Source organism: Lemur catta, chromosome 2, assembly GCF_020740605.2.
Source record: "Lemur catta isolate mLemCat1 chromosome 2, mLemCat1.pri, whole genome shotgun sequence".
Classification (NCBI taxonomy): domain Eukaryota; kingdom Metazoa; phylum Chordata; class Mammalia; order Primates; family Lemuridae; genus Lemur; species Lemur catta.
In genome coordinates, this window is record NC_059129.1 from 74,308,688 (window position 1) to 74,327,486 (window position 18,799).

Here is an 18,799-nt window from a genome sequence, read left to right on the forward strand (position 1 = left end):
TCAGGCTGGTCTCGAACTCCTGACCTCGAGCGATCCACCCGCCTCGGCCTCCCAGAGTGCTAGGATTACAGGCGTGAGCCACCGCGCCTGGCCAGGTTTTCTTTTCTTTTCTTTTTTAGTTACCTAGCTAACTTCTTCTATTTTTAGTAGATACAGGGTTTTACTCTTACTCAGGCTGGTCTCAAACTCCTGAGCTCAAAGGATCCGCCCGGCTCGGCCTCCCAGAGTACTAGGATTATAGGCGTGAGGCACCACACACGGCCACTAATTGGTTTTCTAACAACAAATAGAATGTAGGTATGAGATTCCTTTCATAAATAACATATTTTCTACTAATTAAGAAGAAAAAACAAATTTATGACTCATTTGATAATCATTACTCTAAAAGTTTTAAAATGACCTTGGAAAGTAATTTTTTGTAGTTTATAAAACTATACTTTCTATAGGAAATAGAAAGAATTAGAATTCTTCAGATAACATTTCATACATTTATTTCATTTGCCTATTCTCCTTTGCCTAGGGCATGCACAATAGAAATATCTATATAAAAAATTAGTATCTTAATTCTGAAGGAAAAAAGGTTCTGAAATTATTTTTATAATGTTCCAAAGTCCATACCTGATTTCTTAATGATGAAATAATGTACTCCTTTTCATAATGGGAGATTGTCCTGTTAGTCTCTGGTGTGTCACTAACTAACCAGATCCATAAAACAAACCAAAATATTCCAAGTAAACCTTAAAATAGAAAATTAGTTAAATAAAATTAGAATGTACTAGCAGAAATTTTTACGTTTTGAGAAAATTATGTAACTATAAATTCAATGTAAAATTGGTTTCAGTTTAGATTCAATTTCAAGTTTTCCTCAATTCTTTAATGGGATAATTGCTATAACTGTATTTTACCTATAAATTTTGAAGGAAATAACTTTATTTTATTTTTTCCTTCTGCAGCTTCCTCCCCCAATAACTTTTAACTATAACAGATAACTCTATCAGTGTCTACCAGACAAATCTTTAAATTAAATTTCCATAATCTATGTATGTCCATAGGTGTCTGTTTTTGTTTGTTGATTTTTTGGTTTCAACTGCAGATATAATTCCTGCATGAAACGTCTATGTGAAAATCTAATTTATTAAAAATGTGTATTATTTTGCCAATTAAACAGAAATAAAATGCTCTGGGACTAAAAAAGATTAATACTACAAAGTGAATGCATCCTACTTTGCTTGAGAAGAAATATTTTCAAAATACACATTTTGCATTTATAATACCCAAGACAATAATTTTTCTTAACAAATGTGCCATTTAAGTCTAAAATCCAACAGTAGTTTTTATTAAGAAATATTCCAAAACTACCATTAGGTCAAAATTCAGCTAGGTCATTTTAACCATATCAATTTGAGAAAGAGGTTATCGGTAAGAGTTTTAGAACTTGGTAGTTTAGGAAATGATTGTGTCAGTGAATTGCGGGATATGTGTGTGTGTGTGTGTATATATATATATTTTAATATTTTTAATATTTTTTTATTTTTTATTTTTTTTGAGACAAAGTCTTGCTCTGTTGCCCAGGCTAGGGTCCAGTGGCATCATCATAGCTCACTGAAACCTCAAACTCCTGGGCTTAAGCGATCTTCCTGCCTCAGCCTCCTGAGTAGCTAGGACTATAGGCACGTGCCACTGCGCCTGCTAATTTTTCTAGTTTTTAGTAGAGACAGGGTCTTGCTGTTGCTCAAGCCGGTCTTGAACTCCTGACCTCAAGAGATCTTCCTGCCTTAGCCTCCCAGAGTGCTAGGATTACAGGTGTGAGCCACCTTGCCTAATCTGGAATATATATTTTTAACTAATTATTAGACTACTAATATATTTTGAAATTGCTACATTATAATTTAGGTTAAATTTTTAAACTTACCAAAAAAGTAGAAGACATAAGTCCAATTCATATAGTAGCAAATTATTCCAGAAAGAGGAAGAGATATTACTGTCCCAAGTTGTGCTCCTAGAACAACACATAAGACTTTGTAAACTTTCGAGAGAGAAACAAAGACGGAACAGGTCTATTGCTTAAAGAAGATGGGTAACAGATGATGAAGAAAAGAAAGAACTACTCAAATCCTAAAAAGTTGAATTAGTCACATGTAAATATAAACAATCCATTCTCTTAAGGGATTATTGACTAGAAAACCTACAATATATAAAATATATACATTAATATGTAGTTGCATTAGTTACAACTAATGATGAATTAGGAAGTATCAATCAAAAGAAAACTCCTAGTCTTGATAGTAAATGCTACTGTTAGAAATCCAGATACCTGGGGAAAGGTTGAAAAGTGTTCTCAAGGCTTTTGTGTTTTTTTTGTTTTTTTTTTTAGGGGGGGGGTTGTGAGGAGTGGTGCTCAGTTGCCTTGTTTTTTTTTGTTGAGACAGAGTCTCACTCTGTTGCCCTGAGTAGAATATTGTGGCATCAGCCTAGATCACAGCAACTTCAAAGCTCAAGAAATACTCCTGCCTCAGCTTCCTGAGTAGCTGGGACTATACGCACGCAACATGACACTAGCTAATTTTTCTATTTTTAGTAGAGACGGGGTCTCGCTCTTGCTCAGGCTGGTCTCCAACTCCTGAGCTCGCAGCCTGGGAGGCTACAGGCGTGAGCCACCACACCCAACCTCACTGCAACCTCTAATTCCTGGGCTCAAGTGATCCTTCTGCCTCTGCCTCCCAAGTAGCTGGGACTACAGGCATGTGCCCCAATGCCCAGCTGGGTTTTTTTTTTTTTCTTTGTCTTTTTTGGTAGAGATGGGGTCTCATTCTTGCTCAGGGTAGTCTGGAACTCCTGAGCTCAAGCAATCCTCCCACCTTGGCCTCCCAGAGTGCTAGGATTACAGGCGTGAGCCACCATGCCTGGCCTCCAAGGCTGATTAACACAACCTACTGCATCAATCATTTGAGGAAATAAGAATGAAGTTTGGCTAGGCTCAGTGGCTTACGCCTGTAATCCTAGTACTCTGGGAGGCCGAGGTGGGAGGATTGCTCAAGGTCAGGAGTTCAAGACCAACCTAAGCAAGAGTGAGACTCTGTCTCTACTAAAAATAGAAAGAAATTAGCCGGACAGCTAAAAATATATATAGACAAAAAGTTATCCAGGCTTGGTGGCACATGTCTGTAGTCCCAGCTACTTGGGAGGCTGAGGCAGAAGGATTGCTTGAGCCCAGGAGTTTGAGGTTGCTGTGAGCTAGGCTGATGCCACGGCATTCTAGCCTGGACAACAGAGCAAGACTCTGTCTCAAAAAAAAAAAAAAAAAAAAAGAATGAAGCTTTTAGTAATCTCCCTATATATTACAAATGATTGTTTCAGGTAAGTAAATAATAAAATACATTGTAACCATTAAATGCATCAAAGACATCTTAGTAGGTGCTGCGGGAGTAAAATGATCAATTCGATATTGTTTCTGGTCTCAAGTTTTAGTCGCAGGTCGGAGATAAATATAAGCTAATAATTATTACATGTTAGGAAGTTTTAAGGATCACAGAGCAACATGGAAGTTCAAATATGGGAGATAATACTTCTGACTTCCAGAAGCCAGGAACAGATACAAGCAGCAGACGTTGAAAAGATAGCTAAAATGTGGTCCTGTAGAAACAAGATTAGAAAAAAGATACAGAGGCAGGGTAACAGGACAAGCACAGGAATGGAAGTTGGAAGGCACAGAGTAGGTTTGGGAACTTTACTTGGGTAAAGGAAAGGAGAAGACAGTGCTGGAAAAACAGGTTGAACAGTCACTGAGTACCTACTCCATGCCAGGCACTATGTGCCAGGGATTAGGCTAGCTGTAAAGAAGTAGTGAAGACTGTGAACAATCCTGATCCTTAGTTCAAGGATTTTGGACTTTATTCAATAGGTAAAGGGGAGCCATAGGCCAGGTGTGGTAGCTCACACCTGTAATTCTGGCACTCTGGGAGATGGAGGTGGGGGGAATTGTTTGAGGTCGGGAGTTCGAGACTAACCTGAGCAAGAGTGACACCGTCTCTACTAAAAAAATAGAAAGAATTAGCTGGGCAACTAAAAATAGAAAAAAAAAAAAAAATTAGCCAGGCATGGTGGCACATGCCTCTAGTCTCAGCTACTTTGGAGGCTGAGGCAGGAGGATTGCTTGAACCCAGGAGTTTGAGGTTGCTGAGCTAGGCTGACGCCACGGCACTCTAGCTCGGGTGACAGAGTAAGATTCTGTCTCAAAAGAAAAAAAAAGGGAGCCATAGGTAGTACCTGTTCTTGAACTTATCATCAGATTTCTCATGTCAATCCTTATATTGCTACAAGAATGATCTTCTTAAAATGTAAATTGGATTGTGTTTTTCACTTGATTGAAAACCTCTGATGTTTTCCCATTGTATTTTGGGAAGAAAAATTTATATTCCTTTCTGTAGACTGTAAGGCCTGATATAATCTAGCTCTTGTTCTTTCTTTAACCTCAGCTTATGCCATTATACTCTTTATTCAGTACATTTTAGCCACCCTCGGTGGTTTTTCATCTCTTTGAACCCTTGGGTTATTTCCTGCCTGAGAGACCTTGTACGTGCTGTTCTGAGGGGCTGGAATGCTCTTCTATTTGCTCTTTGCACGGCTGGTTTATTCTTATCCTTCAGATTTTAGCTCAAAAAGTCACCACAGAGAGGCCTTCACAACTATATTTAAAAAGAAGTTAGGTCAAAAACTTTTCACTTGTAAGAAAGACTATAAGTTTTATGTAATCTGATAAAATAATAATTCACATACATAAAACTCATGTTACCTCACCTGTATATCAAAATGATGGCAAACAAATACATAGAAAAAGGATGCATGAAGACAGGGGTTGAGAGTCATGACATATGCATTTGACAATCAAAATAGAAATCACAATTTAAGGACAAAAGTGCTTAATTTTCTAACTATTTTTTTTTTTTTTTGATACAGGGTCACTCTGTTGCCCCAGCTAGAGCACAAGGGCATGATCATAGTTCACTGCAGCCTTGAACTCCTGGGTTCAAGCTATCCTCTTGCCTCAGCTTCCCAAGTAGCTGGGACGACAGGCATGTGCCACCATGCCCAGCTAATTTTTCTAATTTTTGTAGAGATGGGGTCTTGCTCATGCTCAGGCTGGTCTCGAACTCTTGGCCTCAAGTGATCCTCCCATCTCAGTCTCCCAAAGTGCTAGGATTATGGGCTTAAGCCACTGCACCTGGCCGGGCCTTTTTTTTTTTTTTAAATAGCATTATCTATATATGAAAAGGCAACATATTTTGAAATACATGGTGGCAGATGGAGAAAATGACTTTAGCCAATTATGAGAAAAATTAAGAATGAAGTTGTACCCACAAAAGAGGTACCAATATTGCATGATTCTGGCATGAAGGCACTTTTTTCCCCAAGGGTGATACATATATAACAAATTGTGGCAAAATTTTTATAAGAATAGTTATCTCACCTGCATATGAAATGCTAAGAAGCTTGCTTCTTTCAAGAGGGGGAGCCCAAGAAGACCACATGGCATGCATGGCTGGATATGTAACACCCTGAAGGGGAGAAAATGATATTTCTGATGAAATATAAGGTAGTTTTGTTAGTGTTTTATTTATTAAAAAAAATTTTTTTTTTTTGGAGACGGAGTTTCACTCTGTCACCCAGGCTAGAGTGCAGTGGCATCATCAAATCTCCCTGCAATCTCAAATTCCTGGGCTCAAGCCATCCTCCTGCCTCTGCCTCCCAAGTAGCTGGGACTACAGGCCTGCACCACCACACCCAGCTAATTTTTCTATTTTTTTGTAGAGCTAGGATCTCCCTCTTGCTCAGGCTGGTCTCGAACTCCTGAGCTCAAATGATCCTCATGCCTCAGCCTCCCAGAGTGCTAGGATTACAGGCGTCAGCCACCACGCCCAGCTGGAATTAAAATTTTAAACAATGATAAAAATGTTAAGAGGAAGAAAAAAGAGGCAACAATTAATAACAATTCTAAAAACAGCAGAAGGGCCAGAAGAATCACAGAACTGAGATAGTTATATAAAATCATAAATTATTTGTCTTTACATTAGAGGATCAGAGAAAAGAGAAAATGATAAAGAAGAGCTTCCATGAATAACAACAAATTTAAAACTAAAACAAAGCAATTCAACAGTCTATTGTACAAAATGTTTTAGATCTGAGAATCAATGATAGAACACAGATAAACTGTGGCAAAGGCTCAAGAGGTAAGGATGGCCTACCTTAACCGTTTAATAGTGGTTTATTTTCTTCTCTCCTAAATCATGAGCTATGAAGTCTCCCCTGGAAAAATGTTTCCTCTAGAGTTTGAGTAAAGCTTTCCAATCAAGACCTCATTGACCACAAACAAAATCTTGTTCAGGTTATTTTCTAGTTACTTCTTTCTCTAGTTAAAAAATAATCCCTGTCATTATCCAATGTTAATTTTTGGTTTATAGTCATACTGAGGAATGATATCTTTAAGAAGAGAAATTGATATAGGGTAAGAAGTAAAACAAAAGAGAAAAAATAAATTACCTCTCCTAGTCCTTCTAGTGCTCTGAGTACAATGAGAGGTCCAACTCCTAAATCTGCAGCAATGGGAGTGAACAGGGTCAAGACAGCAGTGCCAAGGATCCCAAATCCTAGCAGCAGTTTCCCCCCTATTTTGCTGGCAATATATCCTCCCGGAATTTGTGTGATGATGTAGCCATAAAAAAAAGAACCGAGAATCCATCCTTGAGTTTCTGCATCCCATGGGTACTTTTTACCCTATAAAACATAGAAGAAAAACAAAAACACAACAACAATCCTTTAAGACTTTGGCTAAATAGCTCTTTTCTCTTACTGGCACATCAGTACATAAAAAACAAATTTTGAACCACTATTTTGGACTGAAGAACATGCAAACTTTCTAGTAGGTGGGTGAGTCATCATGATATAGACACATGCAGTTTCTCTAAATGAAAGGAAAAGAATTAGAAGTCATAAACTTCAAGAAGGCTTGCTATTTTATGAAACTAGAGACCATACGAGGAGCTTAGAGACTTTGTAATAACTGCAACCAAGAAGGCTCATAGAAGAGTCACAGGCTTAATTCAGACAGCTATTAAACAGGATACTGTAGTGGATGAGCTAGAATTTGGAGCCAAGCCTGAGTTTAAGTCTAGTTCTATTACTTACTGGATGTGTGATCTGAGAGGATTAAATGAAAAATGCACATAAAATAAGGCCTAATACACAGTGTTCACTTAATATTGGCAATTAACATGTATAAATACAGATAATTAATACCTCCCCATTTCAGACCAAGCACTTAAAACAAGCATATGGAACAACACAAAAGAGCAAGAATTAAAAAAAAAAAAAAGAGCAAGAATTCAAACCAAGCCATAAAGTTCATGTAAGTAGGACCTGACTTTTAATTAGTAGCAGCACACAGTAAGGTACTAAGGAAGATTAAGTGACTGATCTGAGTATCTGACATCTTTAGTGCATGTAGCTGTATAACCAAGCCAACATGTCAAGAACCATTCCAAGCTTTCTTTTTACTGTGGACATAAGGCAGACGAAGATAAGTAGCTAGGTCAACAAAGGAAAAGATACAAAGCAAGCTCCTAGTCCTAATTATCCTTGTTTAGGGCACCAATTTGTAGCTCATCTATGGAATTCTAGGACTCTGTGTATGGTCCAGCAGTACTTCTCCTGAAGGTCATAGGTTGGAGTAAGGAAAGTGGGGGATGTGTATCCAAATATGTTATTCAGCAACATTATTAAAGTCAAATATAAAGATTTTTGATAAGTCATTATTTCTCTTGGGGAGAAACCCTCTTCCCTGCTTGAATGCTCCTGTTTGTAAATGGCAGAGAAGACTCACCCAAGTATGATCCAGTGCCTTCATGAGCACTGAAAATGGATGAAATAAAAGAATACGAGCCTTTTCTCCCTGTACTGTTTCCTTGTGTGATAAGCAAAGTAAAATATTTAACGTGCATAAAACTTAATTCTAAAGAGATGATGAACAGACATTTATCACAATTCCACTATAACATGAGGCAGGCAAAACGATTTAAGTAGCTTAGGTTAGACATGTATAAATTTGGAAAAGAATGTCCTAAGAAATTAGCCAGTTTTTATTTTTCATCCTGCAGCTGAGATTATATAAAATCACTACTGCAGCAGTAACCATATAAGTGAAATAGCTATTAAATAATAGTACTATAAAAACTATTTAGAAACATTTGAAACAATCTAATTTTCTGATATATAAAATGGGTTTTTTCAAATTCTCTTCAAGAATGGTATATTTATAGAGGCAACTGAAGAACTACTTTTCAAACAGATCAGGTACAGCAGTAGGAGCTACAGTTACAAGTTATTGTCAAACCAGTTCCAGGGGAAACACAAAAAGAAAGTGATTCAGACTGTATGTAAAGAAAGTGTTTGTGGTTTCTGCAGGATGAAGAAAGACCTTTTCATATTTTTCATTGGAATATTTTAGGATTAATTAAGATTGTTTGCTTCAAAAATAACACCTACCGTTTGATTATGAGGAACTTTTACAGGAGCAGAATGCTCTGCACACTCCTTGGAAGTTCTATTATCTGCTAACGTTGTATTTGAATCTACCATATCCACTAATGCAACACTCAGATTCACACGTAATGCATAGACAACGAAGAAACCCAAAAACGCCAACATTGCTAAGTTGTAACGAGCAGAGCAGCACACTGGAGCTGAAATAAAGATTGGGGGAAAGCTTTAATTGAAAGAACAAATTAGATGATATTGTCTAAATGATGGAAAAGGTTACTTTTTAGAAGCTTACACACAAATCAATAATCATGAATATTTTCCTAAGAATATTCTCAGATTAAGCAAATCTAAAAATATTTACCAAAGAGAATTTGTTCCCAGTATCTGTAATTCTGATAAAAATTTAATACATGAGAGCATGAACTGTAAGATAGTTCATTAAAACATACAGGTAAAAGGTTTATCAACTTTGCTCAGAAAAATCTCCATTCCAGAGTCAAACTGAACCCCTATTCCCTATCACAAAGACATGGCCTGAGAAAAACAGTTAAGGGGGTTTAATGGCATTACTATTCCCGAACAATTATCTAAAACATAGGTCAATAAGTACTTGAGTACTTACAATAACTAGCAGATGCACTACCGATTATGAGTTAGTAGTCATCTTGTTGCAAAAAAAAAAAATTTACTGCCAAGACTAGGGCATGAAACCTCTCTTGGTAAATTTCTTACCTTGAAGTATATCCTCAGAGGCTGGGTTTGAATCAGAAGCCATGATTAATACTTAAGGCTATCCTAAACTAAATGTATTTAGGATCCAGAAGCAAGCTTGCAGAATCTTGACAGTTGTAGCATCTGTGACAGTGGCTCAGTAGCTATCATGCTTAGAAGGCCCACAGCAAAAAGGAAATAAGTGCATGCACCACAATGATTCAAAAAAAAAAAAAAAAATAAGGAAAGCAGACTAGGTTGGAAGAACCAATGAAAAATGGATCATGTGACAGGAGGAGTTTGATCTATTTTTTGCTGTAACTGTAGGCTTATGCAAGTAATTTCTCTTTTTTCTTTTTTTACTGAGTTGCAGAATTGGAGAGGGATGGGAATTTAGAAAGCTAAGAGTGATCAGCCGCTTGGTGACAAAGAGAAATTAGCTAATCCAGAGTCTGCACATTTTAAATTTGGTAAACAGTGTTTGATAAATACCTGTTTAAAGACATGAACATGTATTTCATTAGGCAATGGCAAATTAAAATTAAATATGTATATATGAAAATATATGTGCTTTTATTTGGTAATGACACATTAACACTATATAGATGTGTGTGTTTCTCCCCTCTTCAGAAATTGTGGTATTTTCATTGACCTAACATCAAAGGAGAATACATTTTTCAGAGTACAAAGGTCTCGGTACTGACTCAGATGAACTGAGATTCAGACTGAAACATTAATGAATGTGGCACAACTATACTTCAGTATATATTAATATACCATGATCCCCTTCACTTTTCTATAAGCCCCCATATACTTAACAACTGATATCAATATTTTCCCTGTGCAAGATTACCATCTTTTAACAGAAAACTTTTCATTTGGCATTCTTGAATCCTTTTTTCAGGGGTACAGCTATGAGATTTATGGCGCCACTACTACAGTTAGAGCCAGATCTGTAAGAACTGTTTTTTTAAAGCTCTATTCACACTATCTCTGTTAATTGAATCTAGACAAATTTGCTCTCTGCTCCAACCAAATGGGCAGCTATCCAGTTAAGGACAGTTCTGATATTGCAAGGCATGTTCTGTAGAAGAACACATTTTCTTTATCATAGCTTGGTGTCAGACAGTATTACATAAAAGTCTGGATGGGGGACTCATAATCTCACCAAATTTGAACTAAAATGTGTTACTTTAGGCTGGGTACGGTGGCTCAAGCCTGTAATCCTAGCATTCAGGGAGGCTAAGGCGGGAGGATTGCTTGATTTCAGGAGTTCGAGACCAGCCTGAGGAAGAGCGAGACCCTGTCTCCACTAGAAATAGAAGAATTAGGCAGGTGTCGTGGCCTGCAGGCCCAGCTACTCAGAACGTGGAGGCAGGAGGATAGCTTGAGCCCAAGAGTTTGAGGTTGCAGTGAGCTATGATGGCACTCCACCCAGGGCGACAGAGCAAGACTCTATCTAAACAAAAAAAGAGCTTATTTGATTGCTATGTTCAGATTACAGAGGGGAGAAGGGAGAAGTGTGAATGTCTGTGGGGGACGTAGACTCAGGGAGATCACTTAAGGAAATACTGCACCTTTTCAGGTAAGAGAAGAAGGTGGCAAGAGATGAAAGTGGAGGCAATGAAGAGTAATGGGAAGATCTGAGATAAGTTTAGAGGCAGAATTAATGGGCCTTGCCTACATGTCAGATATGGGAGCAAGTGAAAGAGAGGGATGACGTTATTAGTAATTCTCTTACTCTAAATAACTTTATTTTAGGCTACTATAATTTGTAATATAATTATTCTATTCTTTTTTTTTTTTTTTTGAGACAGAGGCTTGCTCTGTCACCTGGGCTGGAGTGCCGTGGCATCAGCTTAGCACACAGCAACCTCAAACTCCTGGGCTCAAGCAATCCTTCTGCCTCAGCCTCCCGAGTAGCTGGTACTATAGGCACGCACCACCATGCCTGGCTAATTTTTTCTACTTTTAGTAGACACAGGGTCTCGCTCTTGCTCAGGCTGGCCTTGAACTCCTGACCTCAAGCAATCCTCCTGCCTCGGCCTCCCAGTGTGCTAGGATTATAGGCATGAGCCACCATGCCCAGCTGAATATAATTATTCCATTCTATTCTTATTTGCAGTTACCTTCTTTTACTGTATGTTATTAGTTTTCCCCAAGTGATGCTTAATTTGGACTATGACATAATTTACCACGTGAATAAGATGTGGGGGCTAGAGGCTTGAGAAGTGAAAAAAAAAGTATAAGTAAAATGATTTCAAATTCCTAGTGATATTACTTGGAAATCTGACCTAGGAGTTATGGATCAGGCAATTTAACTTTTTGGGGCACAGTCCATAATCAGAATATAAAAAGCCAACACAAATGTCAGGAAGTATATAATATGACTATGAAGTTTTAAAAAATATTAAAAATAAATAGTATTAGCTTTATAAAAATGGTTGCTGATTATAAATCAATTCAGTCAGAAAAACTTTATTTCAGATTAAATATGGAAGTATAGCAAAACATGCCTATGAGTTTGGATGATCTTTGAAATCGATACAACAAAAATGTGCTTGCCTGATCAAGGTAGAGGACATTCATTGGGCATCTACCTGAAATCAAGTTCAAAGCAAAATTATGTTTGCATAATGAACAGAGCACCCATCAAAACAAACATCAGCTTCTAAAATATGTTTTAAACTTAGGAATGGGGGCGGGTGTAACCGAAAGAACACAGACTCATTTAGGGTGGGACTTGGAAGTAAATTTCAGTTCTGATTTTCACTGGGTGTATGTTTTTGTAGAAATTACTTACAATTTTCATTCTCAGCTTTCTCAGCTCTAAAATGAGGAGACCACTATCTACCTCACTGGGCTGTGTGGAGAGTAAATGAACTACTGCAGGACACTCAGTAGAACTATAGCAGGCACTCAGTAAACATGAGTTCCTCTCCTCTTCACCATGGAGAAAGTTATACCAGTAAGATAAAGTACAACGACCAAACGTACAACAAGGGACAAAGGGGACATATTAAGCTGCCTGGAGGTTGAGTGCAGTCAGGGAAGACCTCTTGGAGAAGGAATATTTGACTGAGTCTTCATCAACCAACAGGAAGTCACCAGACAGGACAGAGGAGGGAGAGCAATCTGGGCAAAGGCAGCCGCGTGTATAGAAGTGTGAAAATGAGGAAGATAAGACAGGGAGAGCAGGAAATTCTAAATGATCCAAGGTGGCCGGACTATGTACTGTAGTAACTCTAAGAACTAACATTATTGAGTGGGATAGTGGGTATTGAGTTTAAAAACAAAATAATGGCTAATATTTTTACTGAGCACTTACTATGTGCTGGGTATCAGTCCAAGTGTTTTGACTGTAATAGGGTTATTATTTGGATTAACTGAGTTAGTACATGTAAAATACTTAGAACACTGCTTAGCACCTAGCAACTGTGATTTGTTATTATTATTATTGCTTTTTCTGAATATTAGGAAATGAGGTTATTTCTTAAGAATTGAGGTTATTTCTCATTTGTGAGAAACTGGGATTTGGGAAAAGTAAGAAGGTGTTGAAGAGAGTGGGAGCATGTGGTAATATTCAACTAGCCTAACCCCACCTATCAGCAATTCATTCCTGATAAATCCTTATTCATTTCTAGCTCCAAAATTAATACTCATGTATATGAAATCACCACATTTCATTAAAATGGACCCAGGTACTTCAATATTAAAACTGATTATCACAACATGACCCAAGGCCATTTTCCTTCATTTTGTGATATGGTCACTCTCTAGCAGCACCCCATATCTCATATTTGACTACATTCACACACTAAGCATCTCTTTGAAACTCAATGGTTATTAACCGAAACTTTAATATAAATCCCCCACCCCCAATAGAACAGGAAAAAAAATTAATGAAAACAAAGCACAGGAATTATAAGCTAGAAAAGCACAAATTCCAATAGAGTGTGACAATGAAAAATAGGGCCCTCATTTTTCCATGCCTAGCTTCTCTGAGGAATGCAAATTCAAAATGGTTTTCTTTGATGCTGCTGCTACTAATGAAAATGATAATAATGGCAACTAACACCATACGCCAGACTCTATTCTGAGTACTTTCCATTAGCTCATTTAATCCTCACAATAACCCTATAATTAAGTATATTATTTTCTCCAATTTAGACATAAGGAAAGCACAGAGAGGTTAGGTAACATGCTAAAGCTCACACAGCTAGTTAGTGGAGCTGTGATTGGCAATTAGGCATTTGTCTCCAGATCTATGCTCTCTCTTTAAACACAAAGAAATGTCTTGGAAGCCCTAAAACTGATTTGTCCTAACCTGAATGAGCATGTCTTTGGTGCAAGTGTATTTTGAAAATCCAATTAATCAAATACAAGAGTGATCACATTTATACAAAAGTAAACTTTCAATTTGTGGGAACTGTAGTGAATGTAGAATTTTTATGTGTGGGTGGGGAAACTTTGCTCTTCCTCACCTACTTTTCTCACTTCCTCCTACCTAATTAGGCAGAAAAACCTACAGACGTCCTGTTGTTCATCAGCATAAGCCATACTTCCCCGTGAAAGCAAATGTTTGTGAGGAAAACCATAATTGGGTTGCTGAGAATTCTATCAAATCATATCAAACTGAGAAGTATTAATTCTTTTTTTTTTGTACAAGTGAAACATTTCCAGAGATAAGTATTAATTCCTAACACTAAAGAAATATATTTTAACTTTAGCTGTCTTAATAAAGAAGCACTGTGCATATTTAAAACCATGTCCTTTTATTCCAGGTGGGGTGAGACTCTTAAAAATTTGTGAAGGATCAAGTAAAAATGATAAAGCATTTTGTAAGTAGAAATTTTTTGACTATAATACAAATGTGGCAGTGTTGTGTGTCGAGGAAGGAGGATAGGACTAAAATCCAGGGGAACCCTGAGGGCAGACCTTAATTATACCATTGTGTATTAATACAACTTTTTGCAACTTAGTTAACCCCTCTCGCCCTTAGTTGCCTGCATGTAAGTGACACTCCACTAGATGGTAGTCTTTGAGGTCTTTTTACTGCTGTAAAATTTTATGACTATGACATTTTATCAGCCTTTCTCTACTTAGGTGTAGATAAGGTACAGCTAATTGCATGCTGGTTTGTTACAGAAACAAATATAAAAGATAAATAGAATGCATCTAAACATATGGAAAGGGAAGTTTCTTTTTAAGTGCACCCCCCCCAAACAGAAGTTTTAAGGGCTGCTAAAACCAAAACTTATAAACAATAATTCTGATGGAAAGTCTTTTTTTAAGCATACACTCATACCTTCTTAAATATGCAAACTAAATACATAAAACAATTTCATCTTTAAAAAATATATCTAAGGGTCATCGTGTTTCCTCTATCAGATCACACGTGGTATATAACTATTACTAAAGCTGGGACAGGGGCGCTGCTGAGAGGTAAATGAGGTAACCCCTGGTGTCTTCTATAAAGTTGTTATACCCATCTTTGTCTTTTCTACCTCTTTTCTCCTCTCTTGTCCTGCTCACAACACCTCAGACACATGGCTTAATTTAAAATAGTGTTGACTAATGCAATACCCTATAACTGTAGGTTCCTCCTCTATAAAACCTTTATCATAATTTAAATAGCAAAAATAATGTGTTATTACTATTTCTACTTCACTTGCTCTCCAGTGAGTATGCCAACAGTGAAAACGAGAAGGGAAATTGCTGTAATGAAGGCAGCCTCATCAAGCCAGGAAGAACAGGGCTAATACCAAAGATCTATACACTCAACCTATAAATCAAGCAGGGATTGTTTATAGAAGTGATGCTACGAGCTAATTTTCTCCTTCTTCAATTAACTTTATTAAAATATAATTTACATGACAAATGTACACATCTGTCCATCCCAATCAAGACCAAGATGTAGAACTTTTCTGTCACCCCGAAAAGTACGCTAGTGCCTCTCTTCAGACAAATTCCCTCCTGCCCACACCTTCCAGGCAATCACTGATCTGCTTTCTGTTATTATATATAGCATTAGTTTTGCTTGTTCTAGAACTTCATATTCATGGAATCATACATTAATATGGTGGCTTCTTTTGCTCAGCATGTTTTTGATATTTATCCATGTTGTTATGTGTATCAGCAGTTTGTTCCTGTTTATTGTACAGCTATATCACAATTTATCCATTCACCAATGGATGGCTACCTAGGTGGTTTCTGTTTTTGACTATTATGAATAAAGCTGCCATAACATTGTGTGGTCATATGGTGATGTATGTTTAAAAGAAACTGCTCGGCCGGGCGCGGTGGCTCACGCCTGTAATCCTAGCTCTGGGAGGCCGAGGCGGGTGGATCGCTCGAGGTCAGGAGTTCGAGACCAGCCTGAGCAAGAGTGAGACCCCGTCTCTACTAAAAATAGAAAAGAAATTATCTGGCCAACTAAAAATATATATACAAAAAAATTAGCCGGGCATGGTGGCTCATGCCTGTAGTCCCAGCTACTCGGGAGGCTGAGGCAGTAGGGTCGCTTAAGCCCAGGAGTCTGAGGTTGCTGTGAGCTAGGCTGATGCCACGGCACTCACTCTAGCCTGGGCAACAAAGTGAGACTCTGTCTCAAAAAAAATAAATAAATTAAAAAAAATAAAATAAAAGAAACTGCTCAATAGTTTTCCAAAGTAGATGTACCGTTCTACACTGTTACTAGCAATGTACTAGAGTTCTAGTTGTTTCATATTCCTGCCAACATTTGGTATTCAGTCTTTTTGGTTTTAGCCATTCTAGGGGGTACAAAATGGCTCGCTGAGGTTTTAATGTGCATATTCCTGACAATGTTTAACATCTGAGTTAAATTTTGATTATATATACATATTTTCCAGTTACAACTGAATATAGTAATTTCTAGGGAATATCTTTATTATGGCATTTGTTATATTATTTTACAGAGAAATATTATAAAATTCTAACCATATATGCTGCAGAAGATCAGTTTATGAAACTAAGTACAACTTCGAGGTAAAACATCACTATGGTACAGTACTTGGTACATTGAGAATTGACTAAAATAAATTCCCAGCTGCTGCATGGAGCTATAATCTCTACTGCCACCATCTGGTAACATTAAAAACAAATAACAAAGATAACACAGAAAACTATTAATGTATTGTACTCGGTCAGCAAAAGTCAAATTTCTAATTCAACTCTCATGCACATATCTTTGAAACTGTAGAGTACATGCAAACTAATTTGTTATTTAATTTTCATTACTTTTAAAGAAGGTATATTATAAAAATATTAAACAAAATATTTTAATTTCCCCAAATTCAGGGAAGATGCTTTGTGAAGTATCTCCTTTTCAATTTGTTGCAATACCTTTGGCAAATTGCCTTAGGGCTCTATAGATATCCTATTTTGAGGATAACCGAACTGTTTTCTGAAACACTGTGGACTGCTAGACAGGGTAAAAATGAAATGTCTGCAATATTCTAGTCTCTTACTAGACAATGTCAAGATGTTCGCTGGGTTATTACGCAATAATTGCCCTCTGCATACTCACAAATGTTAACCTCAGTGTTTTTTTGTCTCCCCTCCCCGCCCAAGGAGTGACCAGATCACATGCTGACGGATATGCAGTTGCAGAAACCTGGCGGCGACAGGGAAGAAGAGCTAGGGGCTCCGCCTGGCCCTTTGCCTATCGACTTGCAGATTTCTCTCCCGGTTCGCTCTGACACTGGGGTCCTCCGCCCCGCCCTTTGCCCATTGATTTGAAGGTTCTCTCCCAGTTTTCTCTTTCGCGGGGTCCCCAGTTCAGCACTACAGAAAACCACCACGAACCCGGGGCCGCCGGCGCACAGCCGCTCTCCGCCCGGTCCCGCGGGGCTGCACCTGCCGAGGCCCCGCCCGAGTCCCCGCCCGACCTCGCGGTCCCCGCCCGGCGCCCGGGGTCCCGGTGGGCTTCTGGGCTCCGAGGCGGGCAGAGGCTGAGTGGGACCCTGAATGGGCTCCCCCCCTCGAGTCCGCTGGTGGCTCCGGCCCCACCAGCCCAGGGTGCGGGTAGCCCGGCCACGCTCGCCCCCGGACCGGCGCCCGACTGAGCCCCTCGACGGCCCGGCCGCTTACCGGCTTCGGCCCGCGGGGCGCCCCGCAGAAGGGGCGTGCTGTCTGTGCCCTCCTCGCCGTCGTTCACGGCGGGGCCCCGAACCGGGGACCTCATGACGCCTCCGTAGAGCAGGAGTGCTCGCTCTCCCGCCAAGACGAGCGCCCCGGCCCCACAGCCGCAGCCCCGGTACGGAGCCGGAGGGCCTGGGCGGGCGGGGGCGCTGGCACCGCCCCCGGCCACGTCGTGTCGCTGCGGCCCCGCCCCCGCCGCCATCTTAGGTGCGGGCAGCGGCGGCCGGGCGGGCGCGGCTCCGGGCGTCCTGGCCTGGCGCGAGGGGCGGCTGGGGTTAGCCCTGCCCGCCGCCCCGCGCCTGCCGGAGTGCGGTTCGCAGAGCTCTGCCCCCTCGTGAAGCGCAGGGGCCGCCCCTCCGGGAGCGAGGATGAGCGGCCTTCGGGGGGCGAGTGGTGGGGATTTGATCGCGCCTAACTAAGGGGAGGGCTTCGGGCGACCTAGGGAGGCGGATGGTGTGCGTTTGCCGACCGGCTGTCAGCAGTATATTGCCACGACTGTTGGCAACCTTTGTACTGCTACCCCGTGACGCGCCTTGTCCCTACAAGAGCTCTTGAGGTGGAAAAACAGTAAAAGGGCATAAATTTATGTTGTGTCCTATGAAAGTGTCGATTTTATAGGTAAAAATAATCCAGTATAGGCAGTCTCATATGGGTCAAGCAAGCTATAGAACCCTCTGATGTGTATGAGTGTGTTTATATCTCTACAGGTTTAATTCCGATAGACTGTGCTGGCATTCGCTGGCTCTGAGAAAGCGTAACTGGGAAAACCTAAGAAACTGGGAAACCGGCCTTGGCAGGGCAGAGCCCTGGAGCCGCTGGCAGGACCGCGGGCAGTTCGGCAGCTGTCATGGGTAATACAGGCTCTCTCTGGGGAGATGGAAAAATAAGATGTGCTGGGTGCTCTCGGGGAGTTCGGGTAGACAGGGAAAGCTCACAAGCTTTAATAATTCAGTAAACCAGGTGAGAGGCTCGGCGAAGGTCGACGTGGGAACAAAGGGGAGGGTCCTTTGCCCCGCAAGGGGGGCGAGGATTTCTGGAGGCATCCCCGACCTCCAGATCTGGAAATACTGGGAAAGTTTTCAAATTAAAACAACAAATCAAGCCTCTTTTCTGAGTTACTGAAATTACCATGCAGATTTTAAACTCTCAGAGGGTTGTGGGAAAATGCCACCCAAACTTGATTATGTGCGTCATCACCTGGCGGATCCTTTTAAAATGTAGATTCAGATTCAGCAGGTCTGGTGTGATGGTTAATTTCGTGAAGCTACGTGGAGGGTGTTTTTGGATGAGGTTAACACTGAAATCAGTGAGCTTTGAGTAACGCTGGTTTTCCTCCATAATGTGTGTTGGCCTCATTCCATCAAAAGAACGAAAGACTAGCCCCCGCTCC

General features: G+C 39.8%; 1 protein-coding gene across 2 annotated transcripts in view; it reads right to left on the reverse strand.

The window, feature by feature from the left end:
* The window catches only part of SLC17A5 (solute carrier family 17 member 5), a 48,521-nt gene extending 30,949 nt beyond the window's left edge, over positions 1-17,572 (reverse strand). For both annotated transcript variants that reach the window (XM_045543896.1, XM_045543895.1), the window contains exons 1-6: positions 17,359-17,572; positions 8,539-8,735; positions 6,538-6,771; positions 5,468-5,555; positions 1,913-1,999; positions 619-737 (exon numbers count right to left, since the gene is read on the reverse strand). In XM_045543896.1, coding sequence (XP_045399852.1) covers positions 619-737; positions 1,913-1,999; positions 5,468-5,555; positions 6,538-6,771; positions 8,539-8,735; positions 17,359-17,452 — 819 coding nt within the window. In that variant the 5' untranslated portion in view covers positions 17,453-17,572. The remainder of the gene's footprint in view (positions 1-618; positions 738-1,912; positions 2,000-5,467; positions 5,556-6,537; positions 6,772-8,538; positions 8,736-17,358) is intronic.
* Between the last annotated feature and the right edge of the window lie 1,227 nt (positions 17,573-18,799).